The sequence below is a fragment of the Cygnus olor genome, chromosome 4 (assembly GCF_009769625.2).
Source record: "Cygnus olor isolate bCygOlo1 chromosome 4, bCygOlo1.pri.v2, whole genome shotgun sequence".
NCBI lineage: Eukaryota > Metazoa > Chordata > Aves > Anseriformes > Anatidae > Cygnus > Cygnus olor.
The window spans coordinates 26,412,014-26,431,361 of NC_049172.1; the positions used below are offsets into that span (position 1 = coordinate 26,412,014).

A 19,348-nucleotide genomic window follows, 5' to 3' on the forward strand; every position below is an offset into this window, starting at 1 on the left:
TGGTGTCATTCTGTTTGGGGTTGCTTAAAGTAGTAATCGATATACACCTTCATTTTCTTACAGGTTGTCAATCTATACGTTAATTTATAGTTATACATCCTTTTCATTTATTTTTGTCTTTACTCCTTCATACTATTAGAAGGGAATTACCCAAACTTGAACATGAAATCTTCAGGCCATAGAAGTCAGAAATGATTTTCAGTATGGCAACATTCACATACCAATTAAGCAAACAACACTTCCTCACCCACATTACAGAAACTAGGAGGGAACCACATTTATATTTCACTCTACTCCATCTAATTAGGAAGCCTGTCAGCTGATCCTAACACTAGAAAGTCACCCGAGAAGGAGGAAAAATGGTATCTTGCAACAGCACCTTCTTTTTGGCTAGGGTTATTTCACACTTCTCAGCCTTCCCTAGAGCAGGTTTTGGGAGGTGCCAGCTAAAATGCGTTTTAAACGCAGGGCACCTTAAGGCCTGTTGATTTACTGATTTAAAGCATCAGATGCTCCAGTGCTCACCTCTTTCAACATTTTTACTCTTGCCTCCAAGCTAACTAGGAAGACCTGCACATTACAAAGCGTGCCTGATCTCACAGGTCTTTGACATTGGTTCTTCAGACATATTTTTGGTTTTTCTTCTTTTGGTTCTCTTTGGTTCTTCATTGGTTCTTTTCCATATTTTAGAGCTAGTTCCTTCTCTTCCATTGCACACTTAGCAGCATTAGTGCTTAGAGACCATGCTGAAGAGCAAAGCCCAAAGCCATGACTAGATGAGGCCATGTTTCTGAGCCTATGTAGCAGTAGCTACACATTGCACGATCAGTGCGCAGCACCTGTGTTGAGATCCTACTTATCTGTGGGGGGAAAAATTACTTTTAGATGTCCTGCTTCAAGTTTTGATCTGTCGCCCTCCCTTTTATCAGAAGAAACTTTAGTGAAAACGTAAGTGGATTAGAGCCTGAATTGGTTGGAAAATGAAACCCTTTCTGCCGTGTTTTAACCCATCGAGTTCCTTCTCGCTGTGCAGCTCCAGGAAAGGTCACAGCGACCAGCGGGAGGACAGTCTGCCCCCTCGCCTCCCGGCCCCACACAGACCCCTCTGCTCCCTGCCCTTTCCCTCCTCCACCCACGTCCCGAGGCCCCCGGGCAGGACGCCGCCGGCCCCCCTCCACCCCCGCCCCGCCCCCGGGCGGGCCCGCACATGCCCAGCACCGCGGGCAGCCGCCGCCGACACCCGCCCGCTGCTAGCCCCGTCCCCGTCCCGCCGGTAGGTGCCTGCCCCAACGGCCACCGGAGCGAGGGGAACGGGCGGCGGCCTCCCTCCGTCCGTCCCTCCCCGGGCTCCATACCCGCAGCCCTGCCCTCCTGGGGGTTGACGGTGCCGCCCCCGAGGCGGGAAGCCGGGAAGCGGGAGCGGAGAGGGCCGGAGCCGTCACGTAGGGCACAGGCGGCTGCGGAGGGTGAGGTTGGAAACGCTGTTTTCAGAAAGCGTGACTTTTTTTTTTTAATCATTCTTGCCTGACGGGTCGGTTCTAATTACAAACATGTTGTTCGGGTTGCTACAGAGTGACTTTTCTGCGAGCTCGGTAAAAGCACGCTTTGAAATACTGTTCGAAATCACGAGATCTTTTCGCCCTTCACTCGCTTGCTATGCTTTTCTAGGAAGCAGACAGCTTTCCTGCGAGAGCAGGCCGTGAAGCCTCCTGCAGGAATGCTTTTTGCTATCATCTGAATCTGGGCACCAGGAAAAGGCAGGAAAACAGGTGTGTAGCGGTTTGAAAGACATCCTGAATGACCCTTCCTAAAAACAAACACCTCTAATTTGAGAAGTGTTGTGCCTCAATGCTAGCTTGCAATTATTAAAGCACGTTAAATGCAATACTTAATCCAGCTTCATTCAGCTGGATTCTCATTTTTAAAAAGCTGATGGGTGTCGAAGGTCTTGTCAACACTTGTACATTTGTAAGCTGGTCTTTAAAATACCTGGAAAGTAAAAGGAGGGGAAAGACTTTTTTTTTGTTTAGTAACCAAGCACCAAATTCCCAGATCAATGCCGTAGTGCTGTTATCTGAACAGCAGCATTTGGCCTAATCTCACTGTGCCAGCATCACTGGGAGGCTGTGACATAAACACTGTGCATAAAGTGAAAAAACACCTAATTCCAAACGGAAGAAATCCAACACTTGATTTTAACATGGATGAATTGACGTTCGATTTACAAAAGGCCACATCTATGCAGATGACAAATTGGAGGCTTTACTTGTGGCAGTCGTCCATACCAGAAGCACTTTTCCAGCTGTATGTCCAACTAACTGCTCTTTCCCCACAGATACGAATTATTCTCGGTTCATCACAACTGTGAGCGCAGCAAGAAAGGAATCTCCAATAAGACTTCTGAGTGAGTATACACCTTCTTTGTAGGGACTCTGGAAGAAGATCTTTGTGTTCTGGACTTTGCTGAGTTATCGTGGCTAACAACTTGAAACGGCTTAAGAGAATATTGTGCTGTAAGCTGACAAGTATTTGCAAGGCCAGTTAACTGCTCTGACTTCTTTTAAACTGGAGATGTGAGGCAGGCATAAAGAAAAGTAAATTGCCTCAAACCATTTCAGAAACCCATCCAGACAGAAGAAATAGTATTGTTCTGTCACTTAAACATGTGCCTGAAAGTCTCTGCTACTGCTTCTGAAGCAGAGCTTTTGGCACAGCTTGTTACTCAATTTACACTCATTGCCCAGGAACAAAACTGCTAATGTCTTGAAATGCAGTCCCAGCATGTTTCTTTCCACCTCACTTTCCTGTATCCTACTAATAGATTCCGCAACCCCAGCTCATTGTTACTACACTTTCCTTTTCTATATTGCACTGCTATCTTTAGGCTACCATGTTACATAGTCTTCTGGGTGACAAATAGAAAAGGTTAACTGCCTACTTGCTTACTCAGTTGAAACCTACGGGGACCTGACAGAATCAGAGCATGAGACATACTTCAGTAGTTAAGCCTTCAGGGGTCAATTTCCTCTCCTGGCAAGGGGTTGGCATTTACTGCTCTGCTTAAATTATTTAATGCAGGTACAGCTAAGTCAACTAATTCACTCTAGTTACTCTCTATTCACCTTTTAAGTGATACACTGATAGGCATGATAACAAATATTAAGTAGCATGGCTTGTACAAAAAGACTTCAGCACTGCAGTTTTGATAAGGTAAATCTCCTTACAAAACCAGAAGTCAGAGACATGAACAATACTGCTGAACTGATAAAAATTAACTCCTCATGCTCAAGTTTGCTAATAAGTAGTAGAGAATAAACCTGTTATCAGGAGTCTCAACACCAGATTTGGTATCCTCTGTCCTCTCATATCTGATGTAAAAGCATCAAGCCAGCGTGAATGCCATACTCTGAGCTCTTAGACTGAATGAATTCAAGTTCAATTGCCAAATACAGTCCAGTCTGTGCTGCAAGCAGAGCACAGATAGGATCTGAATGATTGTGAAACTGACTTTAAAGCAAGAATTGTCAACATTTTCTGTATACTGTCTTATTTACACAGTGCCTCTGCCACTAAAGCTGTGCTGCCAGAACAATTTCCACTCCCTTATGGAAACACTGTCATCATAGATGTAGTACACTGGTAGCAGTGTACTGCCATGTTAACTAAAATGAGGCAGAATATAAAAACAATCATTCAAAATCAGTCTAAACAGAAGGCCATTAAGATTTTAAATTCCTCAAGCTTAGAGGTATCAGTCAGAAAAAGGTTTTCTAATAGTATAAAAACAGTCCAGATAAGGCAAAAAAGCTATTTTTAGTTTAAAGAGAATTTTTGGTGTTGTTCCTCCCCCACCCACCTCCCATCTTTTTAAACCACAGAGAAAGGCAAGGTTAAAACGAGTTACCATCTTTTTCAATTCATGACTTGTTAAACAATGAAGCGAAAAATAGAACAAACTTCTGGTCCATTATTGGATACTGACTAAAGTGTGTGAGCAGTTCCTGCAATAATCAGATTGTAATCAAGGTTTTTTCCTTTTACTCTAGCTGAATTGATGCAAAGGTCTCCTCCATCTCTCATCTCTCTGGCTGGAGGGGCACCAAACCCTAATGTTTTTCCATTTAAGAAGGCTACTGTTGCCATTGGACATGGAAATGCTGTTGAGATTGGGGAAGATTTGATGAAGAGGACTCTTCAGTACTCCGCCTCAGCAGGGTATCTATGAAGGCTGCTTGCACTTAAAGATACTGGAATCAAAGGATCATTAAATCCTTTTTTATTGTATTAATTGATCTTCACAAAAACAGCTTTAACTTCTTTCAGTTTTCTTCAGTATTTACATTTCAGTGGAAATTTGAGTAGATGAATAATTTTTTTAATATTCAAAATTCTTAAGCCAGAGCATTTCCTTGCTGCTGGTGTTTGAGAATCCAGACTCCTAAATCACTAAAAGGACTCATTTTGCAATAAGATATTCATTAAGTGATACTGCATTGCAGTGCATAGTTTCCACATCTTGGAGTGTTTGTTTTGCTCTTATTTGGTACCATGTATTAAAGAAGTCAACCCATACTACTTGTGGTAGTGGAATTGAAGTATTTATAGTATTGACATTTTTAGTATAAACAATGCATATATTAAGTTAGTTTAGCACTCAAAAAACTCTCCAACAACTAGCACCAAATTAGGTTTTTGACACACTTGCAAAAATACTTGTGTACCTACATAGGCACACAGGGCATTAATGAGTAATGTGTTCACTTAAATATTAGGAAAAGTCACAGCTTAAGTATGCAGACAGTTATGAACATCCTGCAGAAACCTAAGACATTTTTGAAGAACCCATTTCCAGATTTCTTACTGCCCACAGCCTGTTTCCAGAAGTGTTGCACACTTTGTCACATTGCCACATTTGAGTATGGAAAAATCATTCCTAGGAAAAGATGCTGTTTAGCCTCCATCCATTTCATCATTGCTAAATCATTTATAGTCTACAAACCAAACTATCTGGGTAGAAATGTTCATCTCTTCTGCTCTTCCATAAAAAAATATTTTTCATTATTTGATAAAGCAAGTGACAGTTAAATCAGACTCTGAACTGTGTGCTAGATTTGACACTGATTTAGAGGATCAGCCCATCTTTGGCCTGTATAAGATATTAGATGCACCTTATCTTATTCATGTTTCAGGATTCCAGAACTGTTGTCTTGGCTAAAGAAATTTCAGAGAAATCTACACAATCCCCCAACAGCCAACTATAGTCCTGAGCAAGGACAAATGGAAATGTGCATCACAACTGGCAGCCAGGAAGGCTTGTGCAAAGTAAGACCAAAAACTCTGTATGTTAAAAGTACTTCTTTCAAAGAGATGTTTTTTCTTCTATCAGTTCAGTTCTATTCAGCATTAGGTGTCAGTATACAACAATATGCAGAGTAGTTTGTTAAATATACGTCTCAACATATTATCAACACAATATAATAGAACGTAAAACAGGTTGGGCAGTCTCATGTCAAAAATACCTGAGTTCTGATAAACCAAAAAGTCTGTCAGAAGATCTAGTATAACATTTCATGTTACTCAAGCAGTGCAGTAATTGATGCATTATTTGCTTTGCTGTAGCTCAATTCTAATTGTGTTAGACTTAAATACTTAGCCTTTTCAGTCCACTGCTGCTTAGTTGATCCTTTCTGTAACTGAAGCACTGTTTCATTTGTATAGAGAACTGCTTCCATTTCTAATTGTTATCCCCTAACTGATTACCTGGCTTCGCTTGGTTTCAAAAGCTGATTCTTCATCTGTTTTCTACACAGCTTAGTTAAATTGTTAGAGAATTACTAATATGTAATCAAGATTTACAATCCCACTAAAGTCAGAACTATGAAGTACATGTAAAGTCTTTCCAAAATACACTGTTTTCTTTCACAGGTATTTGAAATGCTCATTAATCCTGGAGACAACATCCTTTTGGATGCACCTACATATGCTGGGACACTAGCAGCTGTAAGTATTTAAGCAAGAAAGCTATGAATGTTACATTTGAACAGCAATATAGTACATCTGCAGGCTTATATGACCTGTATTTAGTGCAAAAACACATCTAAGAATCGAGTTTTTACTGTCAGTCTGGTTAAGTTCATAAGTCTGATTAAGTTCATAAACATTAATTCATAAAAGCTTTGCCAGGACAGTGTCCTTTTCTAAATCCTAGGACAAAGGTCATATTTGAGATTGGGAAGAAAGCTATCATAGCCTTCTCAGTTGGAAACAAATTTGTAAGTAGGTAATTTCATCATGTCAGCATGTTTATAACTGAAGTATTTTATAGTCTGATTACACATACTGTACCTATAAGTCCCATAAGTTGGAATAGGCATGGAACATCCATGAGTTTTAAAATGTGAATTAATAACAACTGTACAAAAATAACAGTTTACCTCTGAAAAAATAATCAGTACATAATTAAACGTCAACTAAAAATGCATAAGAACTGTAAGAAGAGTTGGGATAGATGATATACCATTCCAGTCTAGTTTCCCTTTGCATCAAAAGGAATTTTGATATTGTTGACTATGCTAAATTTGAGTATATGTTTGGCTAATCAAAGATAGTTCGGCAGCAACTTGCATTTTTACATTGAAATGCTGAGCTACATGGTACAAATTCAAATTCCGCAGAGGTGAGACAGTGTACTTTTTTGTTTGTATTTTTCCTGTATCTTTTCATACTGCTGTCAACATGTCATTACAGTAGCATCACTTCATTCTCCCTTGTATTGCTGAATATATCTACTGAGAACAGATTCTTTGCCCTTTGTCAGTGAGGAGTAGCATATAGTTCTGGCACTTCCACTTAAGTAGAATGCAAATTGTCAGCAGGAAATGAAGTTTCAATACTTATTCTGTGTTGAGAACATGAGAACACAACTCCTGAAATCAATGAGATCACAACTCCTGTGAGTTGGCCTTTCTGCTTGCAAAATCATGCTGTCTCCTATAGAAGAGCACCAGTTAGACATTAGTTACCCACTTCTCCTCAGGTGGCTTAACAGGGCAAATTAAGAGTTACATGCTAAGTTTGACAAGCTGCACAGCAAGCTGAGGCAAGCTTCCTGTGGAATCACAAGGAAGCAGAGTTTGAAGATAGATATAAAGTCATAAAGACTAGTATTGTAAAATTTCTAGTGATACAATGACAAAAGAAAGACTTAAGAATTACGGTATTATAACAGTTTTGTTCCTCCTATCAACAGCTGAGACCTTTGGGTTGTAACATTATTAATGTTCCTAGTGACCAACATGGCATTATTCCAAAAGCTCTAAAAGGAATTCTATCTGCTTGGAGTCCAGAAGATATAAAAAATCGTAGTCACGGTCTCCCCAAATTCCTATACACTATTCCAAATGGCTGCAACCCAACTGGCAACTCTCTGACCGCAGAGCGCAAGAAGGAGATTTACCAGGTACATAGCTGGGGCTTTATGAAACTTGTTGGTAGAAATGGATAAATGTCAGTCTTTTTTCAGTTAAGGATACCCCACATGTGGCACTGGGCTCATTATTGGTCTAGTAGATATTCTTCCCAGAACTTGCTTCAAAGTAAAATCTCTTTCATGACAACTCTGCAGAAGTAGACTATGCATTAGGTAATATTTTTTTTCAGTAGTAGCCCATTGCTGGCTGCTACCTTTGCCATGGGCTTCAGAGTGGGTTTACTCCAAGTCTACTGTGCAGTTTAAACACTACATGGAACAGACCTTCAGTTACATACCTGTCCTTCCACTGCAGGCACTATGCCTACTGTTTAAATTGCTCCAAATTGGGCATGTAAAACCTTCTGTTGATAGGGCCTTGTGCATAGTGAATGAGTGGGATCATGGTATGGTCCTGGTAATAGGCCCAGAGTATAGAAATAACTGAATTTACAGTCTTTACATTTTAATGAATCTTTTCTTTGTATTCATTTCTTTTTTTTAGCTTGCAAGAAAATATGATTTCCTTATAATAGAAGATGATCCTTATTACTTTCTTCAGTTTGAAAAGGTAATGTCTTCTATACTAAGTAGCACATTTTCTTGTCCCAAACAGAACTAAGGTTTGAGCCATGAATCTTCCTGCATGCTCTTTTTCATGTCCTTCCAAATTAGTTGCAGGCCTAGCAGTCTATTGCTACTTTCAGTTTTTGTCCCCTTTGTGGTATTTTATTGCATCAGCCAGTTAATCACGGCAGTTTAAATTCCTCACGCTCTACAAAGGACAGAATTTCCTTCACTATTAAGAAAGTGGCAAAGACTTTGCCTGCAGAGCAGAACAAATATGCCACTGAAGCAGCCTCTTAAAAATAGCAGCATCTTAATGTGCCTTTCAGCCCAGTCACTTCTCCATTCAATGGAAGACCACCTGCTTCCAATCTACTGGATCTCATTTCTACCCCTTTGCCTTCTAGAGACTCCAAGAGAGTTCTCCCAAATAGCACAGGAAGTAGTACTGGATAGGCAGCTTCCCTCCTTCCCTTTGAATTTTCCCCACATGGGTAATGATAGCAGTTAACTGTCTTCATACGTGGATCTGCAGCAGCACAATCTGCTCAAGCATCCAACTTTAGGAATGAAAAGCTGGTCTTATCAGAGCAGTTAAACTTTTGTAGAAGCTGAAGTGTAATAATTTGTTTTGAAATATGTTTTTGTGGGAGGAGGCAATAAAATTGCTTCACTTACAAAGTCATTGAATAGCATTGTTTAGCTTTGCTACACAGTGTGAGTGGAAAATGTGTAAAAGTAGTAGAATATCTGATAATATCTGATCTGTGTTGAACTCTGTATGATCAAAATTTGGACATACTTAATTTTTCTTAAAGGTAAAGCTAAAAGCTACTGTGTCCCACCTTAAAAATTACAACATCTTTCTGTACACTCCCTAAAAACCTTGTCAGAGAATTCATTATTTGTCTCCCCTACTTATGGCATCATAGCAAAACTTGAACACTTGTATGCAGAGCAGTGCACTAAGCATCAAAAAGTAACAACGTTGATTCTTGATGACTTTCATAGAACATTTTCACATCTCAGACGGCTGGTCTAAACAAACATTTGTCAGCAAGTTACTGCATTTTGTCCTTTGAATATCCATCTAAAATATTTACTAGCAAAATTTTTAAGAAATAATTATGTCTTCATAGCAAAGAAAGTAATTCTTCCATAATTCATACTAGCAACTTGGATTTTTTTTTTCTTCCAAGCCATGGGCTCCATCTTTCCTCTCAATGGATTTGGATGGCCGAGTTATCAGGACTGACTCTCTCTCTAAAATTCTCTCATCTGGGTAAGGCCAGCTTCAGACCGCTCAGCATTGTGTGTTGTTTATGTCATAAGACTAATACTACCTCTGACATGATCAGACATGTCAATTTTTTCATCTAATACTTACTCATTTCTAGAAAGTACTTTTCTTCAGTTTGCTCGCTTTTCTTGTCATCTCTTGACAGTTATTTTACTTCAAATTCAGTTTCCCTCCAGACACTGATAGGCCATTCGACCCAGGCAGCCCAGTCTTCCAGGCACCATATAGGCTGCTGGGCTGCAGCTCTGTTCCTGCAACTCCTAAGAAATTCTCTTTTTCCATTTCTCCTCTCTCTTAGCTTTCCCGCAGACTCCCTACACTTCCAATATAAAAGAGAAATGATGGCATCGTTCTCAACAAGCATAGCATTATACTGATCTCTTATCTTCAAGCTTTACAGTTCTTACAGGTTGTCTCCACCTGAAAAATTAAGCTGGCTGTTTTCAATTACACACAGATTGACTTGTTTGATTTTTAACTCACTTCTGCTTACTATTCTGATAGACATAAAGTAATGTGAATTCTGCACTGGCAGCTAGTGGATTGTAACTCCATCCCCAAGGAAGTGGGGAGACAACACGATGTTAAGTGTGATTACACTTTGAGAAGTGAAACTACAAAAAGGCATGATGCAATTTTATCTTTGTCAAGGACACATCTGAGTTTACCGATTTTGTTTTTCTTCAAATAATTACTCCAGACAATCTGAGTAAAGATGGGTCATAAGCCTTGAAATGAGTAAGAGCCTAGTTTATCAGTGTAGATTTTGTTTATTCTGCAGTGCTGAAAGCAAGCAAAAAGAGCAAGCCTGTTTGTCAGTTCCTATCTGTTTTTCCATAAAACTTGAGCATTCATGATTTTGGTTATGTGAATAATCCACCTTTCCTTGCCTTTGATTCATGTAATCTTTATGGTTGCAGAGAAAAGCCTACAAATGTGGGATGCATCCTGAAGTCCCAGAACTAGGGAGCAACTATGAGCATTAAAAGCCCTTTTTATTTATTTTTTTCTCATGACTGATACTTAGCTCACAATTTGCTTAAAGTTGGGACTTACAGCAGTACGAAGATATAAATGCATAAAAGATCCTTACAGTGTCAGTGAAATGGTTACAGGTTTTCCAGTTATAAGTTAAACAATAACTTAAAGATTAGCATATGGCATTTCCTGTAGTAATTTTTTTATTTCTTCTAGGTTGAGAATAGGTTTTCTGACAGGTCCCAAGCCTCTTATCGACAGAGTTATTCTACACATTCAGGTTTCAACAATGCACACCAGCACTTTCACACAGGCAAGTACTAAACTGCTAACTGAATTGTATTGTGAAAAGATAACATATTTCAAGGTACAGGAAACCAAAAACAAACAGATTTTATAGTTGCTCTGCACTTTTCAATTTTAGTTATAAAAACTTGCGTTGTTGTTTTTGCCAAAGAAGAGAGACCACCAGAGAAATTACAACCAGATGTTGAGGGTATCTTAGTGCATGGAAAGCACCACTGCTTCAGCTAACATGCCCTTAGCCATCAGATTTCAAGAACCAAGATTTAAATTATTTTCTCTTGACAGTAGGTTCACTTGAAAAACCTCAATGTGAAGCATACATTGGAAGTACTCCCCCCTCCATTTTTCATTACAGTCAGTAGCTAAAAGACTACTGGCAGCACACAAGCATCGCAACACAGTCAGGCATCTACAGCCCCTTTATAATTAGTAATAAGTAAAGGAGAGAGACATCAAGCACATCTAGATATGACTTTCATCTTCTAACTCTGCTAATTCATCATAGAGGCAGTATTAAAGTAGAGAGACTGATGGGGTGGAAGAAACTCCTGTAAAGCAACACACATTGCCTTCCTTTAGCTCTCCAATTCACTTCCTTCCTCCTGCCCCAGCATCTAAATACTTAAGGAACCTTGGAGACAGCTGTAACATGGAATAAAACTGTCTGTTGCTGCTGCCACCTCTGTTTATAAAGGACTCCAAGAGACCATGCATGCAATTGCTTGCCCATGGGGAATTCTGAATAAGATATGGCTACATGTCTTTTGATGATTGTGGGAAAGTCCAGTTTAAAATATGGTATTGATGGTGTGCTTTATTTCTTTAGATTATGATATCACAGCTTCTTCAGCAATGGGGAGAAAAGGGCTTTTTGGAGCATATAAACAGGTAGGATCATGTCACGTGCTGAATCCCATCATCTGTCATGCTGCTTCTTGTTACCTACACAAAACATTCCTTGCAGTGAACAGGCCAGAGGAGATGCATCAGTTTGAGGTAGATAGATGAGTAGTCCTAGGCCAATGGGGTAAGCCAGGTCAACAAAACTGGCAGTATTCATATGGAAGCGCTGAAGGAACTCTGTGTGAAATTGCAGAAATGCAGGTCAAGGCATGTAAACTACCACTACAGGCTGGCAATCCGTTGGTCCTCTGGCATAGCAACTATGCAACTCCCATCTGAAAAGAACTGAAGAGGATCCTGGGAGCTACAGGGCAGTGAATGAAGATATCATCACTGCTAGATAGGGTCTATAACAGAGACTAAGATCACTGAGACAATCTTACACAGGAGTCATCATGGCTTCTATAAGGGAATTCTTCCCTCCCTAACTCAACAGTGATTCATCCTCTAACAGCCTTAATCCAATTATTGGGAATGCTGGAGAAATGAGAACAGAAAGCACTACAGAAAGCATCAAGGTTTGCCTAGACTCACTAAACATTTCCTCTATCACCACATTTGGTGACAGAGGGTCCAGGGTCTAACTCAGTGAGGTATTTCTTACAGTGACCGACATGCGTTTAGTTTTCAGTTGTTTTCCTGGGAGTATCCATGCTTCATTTCAAATGTCATACTTAGATACCCTTAGAACTCCAAGTTTCTACATTAAGGGGTAGTATGCTACACGTTGTAAAGGCTTGTAATAGGAACATCAGAAAAGCATGAAAAAGTTTCTTATGTCTGACTGTAACTGCCACTTCTGTGCCCTGAGATCTGACTATTGACTATACTATAACTACTATTAACTAAAAAAATAAAGAGATATCAGTCCTAGCTTTGCCTCCTTTTAGGTTCCGTGGGATAGGTATAAGAAATAAGAGCATAATGATTGATTTTGTAGGGGAACTTGGACTACGCTTCAGCTCTACTTTCAGCAATTAGAATACACATCTTAAACATCTTTTCACTTACCTTTTTCCTGACAGTGAGGCAACCTTACTCAAGCCAGAAAGCTGTTCTTCTTCTTGACCTAATGAAAACAGTACTGTAGTAGGCTAGCTACAACCCTTTATAACCTTCTAGACCCCAATGTCAGGTGACTTATTGATTAGGCCCAACAACTGAGTACAATTTCCTCATGATTTCATTGGGGTCAGTTGACTTGTCAGATCATGTTCCTGACTAGTAGCTAGACTGTGGTTTGGAGCAGTTAAATTTCTGTGAAAGTCTTGTCTCGTGCTTATAATTTCATTCCACCATGAAAGTCAAAGAACATCACAAAAAGGCAGAAAAGTTACAACAGAATTTATGATGCAGTAAAAATTGCAGAAGATTTACCCTTTCTTGCAGAGTGTAGCAATTGGTATAAGCTAAGTCCTTGAGATACATGTTGTTTGTCTATCAGGTTCAATAAAATACATGCAGAAATCAAAGCTCTGGGTTCAAAGAGTATCAAAAATGTAAATGTAAGATTACTAAGTACGGTTTATCCCCAGGGAAGGAAACCCCTTTACACCTGATCTATGAAATCTGTATCAAACATTTCTCGTGTCTACCATTGCAGAATCACAGCTCTCTAATTTTATGCCAACAAAAGTAGTAACGCTACAAGACTTGTCCCTGTTTGTCATTTTCCCAAGTAAGACATGGAATTATTTGGAAGTTTTAGTTAAAGTGTGAAGGCGGTAGCTTCAGAGGGTTAGAACAGGGGAAGCTGTCAGATAGTCATGACAAGTTTATCATATGATTTGCTTTTTACTTTATGAAATATCGTTTCCTTGTGTACCTATTACAGAAATTCAACCCAAATGCACCAATATCGCCTATGTGCTTTTACAGATGTACACGTCCTTCATTTTCTTCCATATGCTTGTTTTGTGCGATTACTGTTGCTAAGACGGCTTGTATCCACTAATATAATAGAATGGATATCATGTATTGTTTAGTACTGAATTTTCCCTGACCTGTAAATATTAAGAAGCAACTACAAAGGCACTTCCTCTATCCGATTGATCTGTGCTTTGTTGGAGAGACTCTGAAGCATTCAAGACCTTTCGGATACATATACAAAGTTTCATATACACATTATTATTGTATTGTGCTGATCTAGGATATACTCATATTTCCACCAAGCATGCATTTTATTTGTTAAAGTAGAAAAGCCTTGTTTCTGCTTTTGGAAACAAACAGACTTTGAAGCACTATGGGATCATGACTTGGAATTGATAATTTACTTTCAGAGTTGTGGAGTTCTACAAGACCCAGCGGGATGCAATGCTCATTGCTGCTGACAAGTGGTTAAAAGGTCAGTGAGTGCAACACAGCTAATTACTTAGACTTTTTCTCTAGCTATTTATCATATTCGTGTTCAAGAAAAGTCAGTAAAGGTCATCTCTTGACTGAAGTGATAGGTAAGCACTATAAGCAAATCAATGACATTAAATATTAAGCTTAGGACAAATTATCTAAAGCTGCTGTTTTCATGCTTTTCTGGTGGGGGACGAGACGAAAATGAGAAAAAAGCTCACTGCATTACTGTATAAAGCAGTTTTACAAAAAGCATGTATTTCACTCCACTATATTTTTATACTTGTTGTGTTTAAAATTTCTGTCTTTAAAATCTCCATTTGAAATACCCAGATTTAGTGGCCTAAGTTTAAAAGAAAATACAAACAACTGATACAATACTAGTGATGGTCATTCTTCCAGAAATGAATTTCAGATGTCCACTTCTGTGGTTGATCAGAGCACAGAAAGAAACTGATCAACACCAGTGCAATTACCATTAGTGACTCACTGCTTTTAGTCAGTCTGAAGTAGAATCAGCAATAATTATTTAAGAACTGCCCACTTAGCTGAGACACTTCCGTGGGACTTAGATACTTGAGTACCATATGGTCATTAATGTACTTACTCTTGCTAATTCATGGTTTTTAGATAAGTATTTCCTCTTTTTCTATGTGGGTCTGTATGATCATGGGTTATTGACTTTGGACCCCCTTTGTCCCAATTTCCCAAATATCAAAGCAGTATAATAGCACTGTGTTACCTTAGGATGTGTTGTGAAAATGTACTCATATGTAAAAGATTATAGGGTCTTCAGATTTTTTTAGAAACAGGAGCCATATTATTACAGAAAACAGACCTTTATTTTGTAGATATGTAATGGTTAAATACATCAAGGAAGAGATGACGATGATAAGTCAAAACAAAAAACACATCCTAAAACAAGTAAAGAATTACTTCTAGGTAAACAAAGGTACACAGTAAGTCTGCATATACAATTTAAGACATAAATCCTCTCTAAGCCCTCTCATCCTCCTCATAACTCCTAGGCTCCCATTTTCTTTGGGCAAAAATCTATAACCAATTTAAAGGAAAACAGTTTTCTGCTTTGCTACACTTAAATTACATTGATAGTCAATGTAGTACTAGAAGAAACTGCAGCAGAAAAAAATATTTTAGATTGCTTGGAGAGGGTATTTACTTGATCTCAATGTAATCAAGAAATTTAATTTCTTAATATTTGGGTTTTCCATAATTCAAAGTAATCTCTCACAAAAAGTACTGAAAATACCAGCATGAGTGTAGTAAGCCCACACAGATTTGATTATTATCATAAATTTAGCAAGTGGCATTCTGGATCTGTGGCCAAATTCCCTTTGAGTTCATTGGAGCAACAAATCTACATCCATGAATCTATAATGTATTTATTACAGGTGGAGCAGAAGTTTCTTTCTTGATTCAGTTCTTTTTTCTTTCTCTAGGCTTGGCAGAATGGTATCCTCCTGCTGCTGGCATGTTCTTATGGATCAAAATTAAGGGAGTTTCTGATACAGAGCAGCTGATCATGGAAAAAGCCTTGCAGAAAGAAGTATGATTTATGGCTTAATGGTTTATGATGTTAAATGAGGAAAGGATAAAATAAATTTACCATATCTATCCCCACATATGCACACGCATAAAAGTGAAGGAACTTGAGTGCACAATCATCATCGAGTCTCTGAGTCACAACCATCACATAATGTAGTGACTCAATAAAATATTTTCTTGTCTGTATTCAAATGTTGATATTTAATCAGCTTAAATTTAAATCATATATAATATTATATATAATGTATATGAGATATATATATTATACTAATATAGTGGGCAGCCATCATTGATACAGAAATATATCTTCTTAATAAGAGAAATTAAGTGTGATTTTGTTTCTACAATCTGTAAGAGGCAACACCGTGCACTGAGTAAACTACATCCCACCGCACTGGTACATCTAAACATTGTGATAACAAGCCAGACCTTGTTACCAACCAGCCTAAGAGCTCTCTGTTTGTTTTTGTTTTTTTTTTTATTGAAGTCTGATGCCAGTTTCCATATTTTTAGCTTCCTGTTTTGAAGAGGCAGAATATATTTAGCCACATTCTGATATCAGTGTTTCAACAGTGAGCCTTCTAAAATTTAATATAATATACTGTTTTAAAACCATACAAGTGGTTATACCTAGGTGTCTAATCACTTTTTCTTAGGTGTTACTTGTTCCTGGAAGAGCATTCAATATCAATAGTTCAGAGCCTAGTTCCTATGTCAGAGCTTCCTTCTCTCTATCTTCTCCAGCCCAGATGGATCTGGTAAGTGAGAGGATTTTTTTTTTTTTATTTTATTTTCAAGAACAGTTTCTCACATTAATGATGTTCCCTTATTTTTAAATACTTACTTCTTATGCATATTCTTATTTGCCTAATGTAGTTGTTTTAGTACTTACACAATAAGCCAGTACTTCTAAAGCAGTATTAGCTGTTTCTTATGCAAGATACTCATATGGAAATTACCTGAAAGGTACCAAATTTTTAGGACCACTTGATTTTTTTCTGTGTATCTCATACATGCAGATTCTCACACTTAATCAACCCAGATATTATTCAGAAAGGCTTTAATGAAGTCAGAGTAAGGTTTGCTGTTTGTCTTAGCACTAGGAAGCATCATGTGTCTTTATTTTCCAGGTTGTCCATTCTTGAGACTGAATTACCTTTTTTGTATGTTGTCAGTCCTTCATAAGAAAGAATACTGTTTTTCTTTCCTACAATTCACATACATGTTGCATTTCATTTCTCTGGAATCTATGTATTTTACAAATGTTTTGGATATTATTTGGCTGTATCTGTAAAATCAGTGGAGAGAAAGACTAGGATATATTTATTTGTGCAGATTTAATACTCCTTTGATTCAGGTGCTTGCAAGTTCAGTATTTGGAGTTTCATTTTCATTTAGTTACAAACATTTGTAACAGATGGGTGTTTCTATTGTCCTTCTCTTTCTTCTTCTGTATTTATTCCTTCTTCTTCATGAAAGTAATTCATAACCATACTACTGACAGTCAAATTGTATCTTGCTGACATTGTACTACGTTTCCCCACTGAACTGTTCTTTTTCTCTTACCTTTGGAGCCTCTAGGCTCTTATACTGGCTTAAAAGAGATACACTTCTAAGGATCACTAGTTGTATTAAAAGTACAACTCGTTAGCTACAGTTGAACTCTGAATAATCATTGAACATCACTATACATAGTCTTTTTTTTCCAGAAAGCCCTACCTTTTATTTTCTATCAGATTAGTGGAAGCTTTATCTAGTCACAATATGATTCAAGGCCCATATATGTTGTTAAAAAAGTAAAACAGAGAATATCAGCAGAATTTGGCAGTATAAAACTGTGAGTTCACATATTGTTAGGGTAGTTTTAGTAGCTTTACAGATTTACTGTTTATTTAAGTAATGCTGGAATATGAATGAGAACTATCTGTATCATTGCAGGCTTTCAGGAGACTGGCTGACCTTATAAAAGAAGCTTGATGGAAAAGCTGAACAGAGCTCATACAGCAATCAAAAATATCTCCAGAAAATATTTGTTAACACTTGTATTTCATCAGAATACTTTAAAAACAAGTACAACACTGTGGTTGTTTCCTTAGATTCCTTTGGATTGCTTTTCATTCTTTCATTTTTATTTCTATTTTTTAGCTGAAACAATTTGCCTTTTTTTATGACAGGACATTACATTACTAGATTTATTCCAATTCAAAAACATTTTATATAGTTAAGAACAAAATGTTCTGTTGTTATTTCCTATCAAATCCATAGTATTGTTAGATTTTATTTGTTGGGTTTTTTTGTTTGTTTGTTTGTTTGTTTGTTCACTTTTGTTTTCTGTTTGGGTTGGGAAGCAGGGAAATCAGTTACTTAGGAAGTTACACCTGAGGTGGTCTTAAGCATTATTTCTTAATCCTAGCTGATACATTCCTGCAACAACCTTGGAGTTGTTTTGTGTGCCACTTTCCTTCTTGGCTCGCTGTACAGTATCTGGTTTTGAAGATTTGAAGATCAATATTTACTTTTACTAAAGTTTGGTCAGATAAAAATGATGTAAGGATGTTTTAAATTTGAAACTGACAAAATCAGGGTATAAGTAAAACAACTTTACTTAATGACTCTGCAGCCCAACCCACATCTCTAGTTTTCCCTCCGATCCTCGCTGCAAGCTGGTGCTGTGGCTGAAGCCAGCCCCAGCACAGAGTCCCATGGTGTGGCACAGCACCGGGGGGAGTCTGCAGTCCCAAAGCTGCTCCCAGGGCACCAACACCATCTTTGAAGTTGCAAATCTTTCAAGATGAATCTCTCCATTTTTACACTTTTTGGTGGCGCTAATGGAGGTCCAAACTAACAGCGTCCTCTCTACAGTGCTGCTTAACAGCGAGTTTTCAGCTTTCAACTCAGTTTCCTAACCACATGTAGCGATTTTGAAAGCTCAGACTTTTCTATCATCAATAAAACAATTTTTATCTCACGTTCAATTTAGAAAATCATTTTATACAATAGAATGAGCTGACGTGTCTATTTAATTAAAATAATATAGTTGTTGTATTTTACAGAGGAATAAATGAGAATGTCGTTTAAGACTGATTAGAGCTCTCAGGCAAGTACTATTGCCATTGTTAAGCCAGACCCGAATAAGAAAAATGTAATCAAAATATCATTATTAAGCAAGCCTTACATTGGTGATGTGTTGAATAATACTCTTCAACTTTCAGAGCTCTAAATGATTATCTAGTTGAATGTAAGGAAAATGCAATCCCATTTGCTGCACATCAGATATTTTTACTATCAGCTAATTTAATTTGGAGAGAGCTTGGTTTTCTTTCCCTGACTGTGGTGAACCATCTAAAATTAAATTAATATCCTGAACAATGCAAAGTGAACAATGGTAGTGAAATCTTATATGCACATGCTGTTTAACTGAACCTCATACTACAGTTTCTGGTCTCCTGGGACACAGGATTCGCTGTGATTAAATGCTCCTGGAGGAAGGCATTTAGATACAAAAGGAAAATGCCAGGCAGCAGATTCACATGGAAATGATCAGGTAATGAAAGTTTTGTTAGTGCTCTTTTTCCCTTTATATTTCAGCCCTCCAAAAGCAAATAGCCACTTTTATTAATAGCTGGATTTAGAGATCTGATGCAAGTAGCACAATCTACTGTTGGGGAAGAGAGGACACGGGGAAGGAGAGGGCTACATTTTGTAAGCACATCTCTGGTGCTACGGAGGTAGGGGCAGCAATGGCTGTGGAAGGGTTTGCAGCAATGCTACAGAGAGCAGCCTGAGGTGCTCAGCTCCGAGCAGGCTGGAGCTCCAGACACTTTTCTGAGTGGAAAATTGTTTGCACTTGCTGTCGTACCTACACTTCTGTTCCATTGCATTTTCAGACCTTTGGTAGACAAAAAATGCCTAGA

General features: G+C 38.2%; 1 protein-coding gene across 1 annotated transcript; it reads left to right on the forward strand.

Moving 5' to 3' along the window:
• The first annotated feature begins 1,207 nt into the window (after nucleotides 1–1,207).
• Nucleotides 1,208–17,526, forward strand: AADAT (aminoadipate aminotransferase). The gene is made up of 15 exons (XM_040555347.1): nucleotides 1,208–1,273; nucleotides 1,669–1,766; nucleotides 2,331–2,404; nucleotides 4,047–4,215; nucleotides 5,190–5,322; nucleotides 5,926–6,000; nucleotides 7,250–7,459; nucleotides 7,974–8,039; nucleotides 9,235–9,317; nucleotides 10,530–10,626; nucleotides 11,446–11,507; nucleotides 13,802–13,866; nucleotides 15,329–15,435; nucleotides 16,091–16,192; nucleotides 17,373–17,526. The coding sequence occupies exons 1-15, from the start codon at nucleotides 1,208–1,210 to the stop codon at nucleotides 17,409–17,411; spliced, it is 1,446 nt and encodes a 481-aa protein (XP_040411281.1). The 3' UTR covers nucleotides 17,412–17,526.
• Nucleotides 17,527–19,348: the final 1,822 nt, after the last annotated feature.

Bases quoted from the DNA above. Each gene is read 5' to 3' on its own strand.
- AADAT (XM_040555347.1), top strand. From the start codon at position 1,208: ATGCCCAGCACCGCGGGCAGCCGCCGCCGACACCCGCCCGCTGCTAGC. The intron at 4,216-5,189 runs GTATCTATGAAG...TTCATGTTTCAG, and splicing joins CAGTACTCCGCCTCAGCAGG to GATTCCAGAACTGTTGTCTT. The intron at 5,323-5,925 runs GTAAGACCAAAA...TTTCTTTCACAG, and splicing joins GCCAGGAAGGCTTGTGCAAA to GTATTTGAAATGCTCATTAA.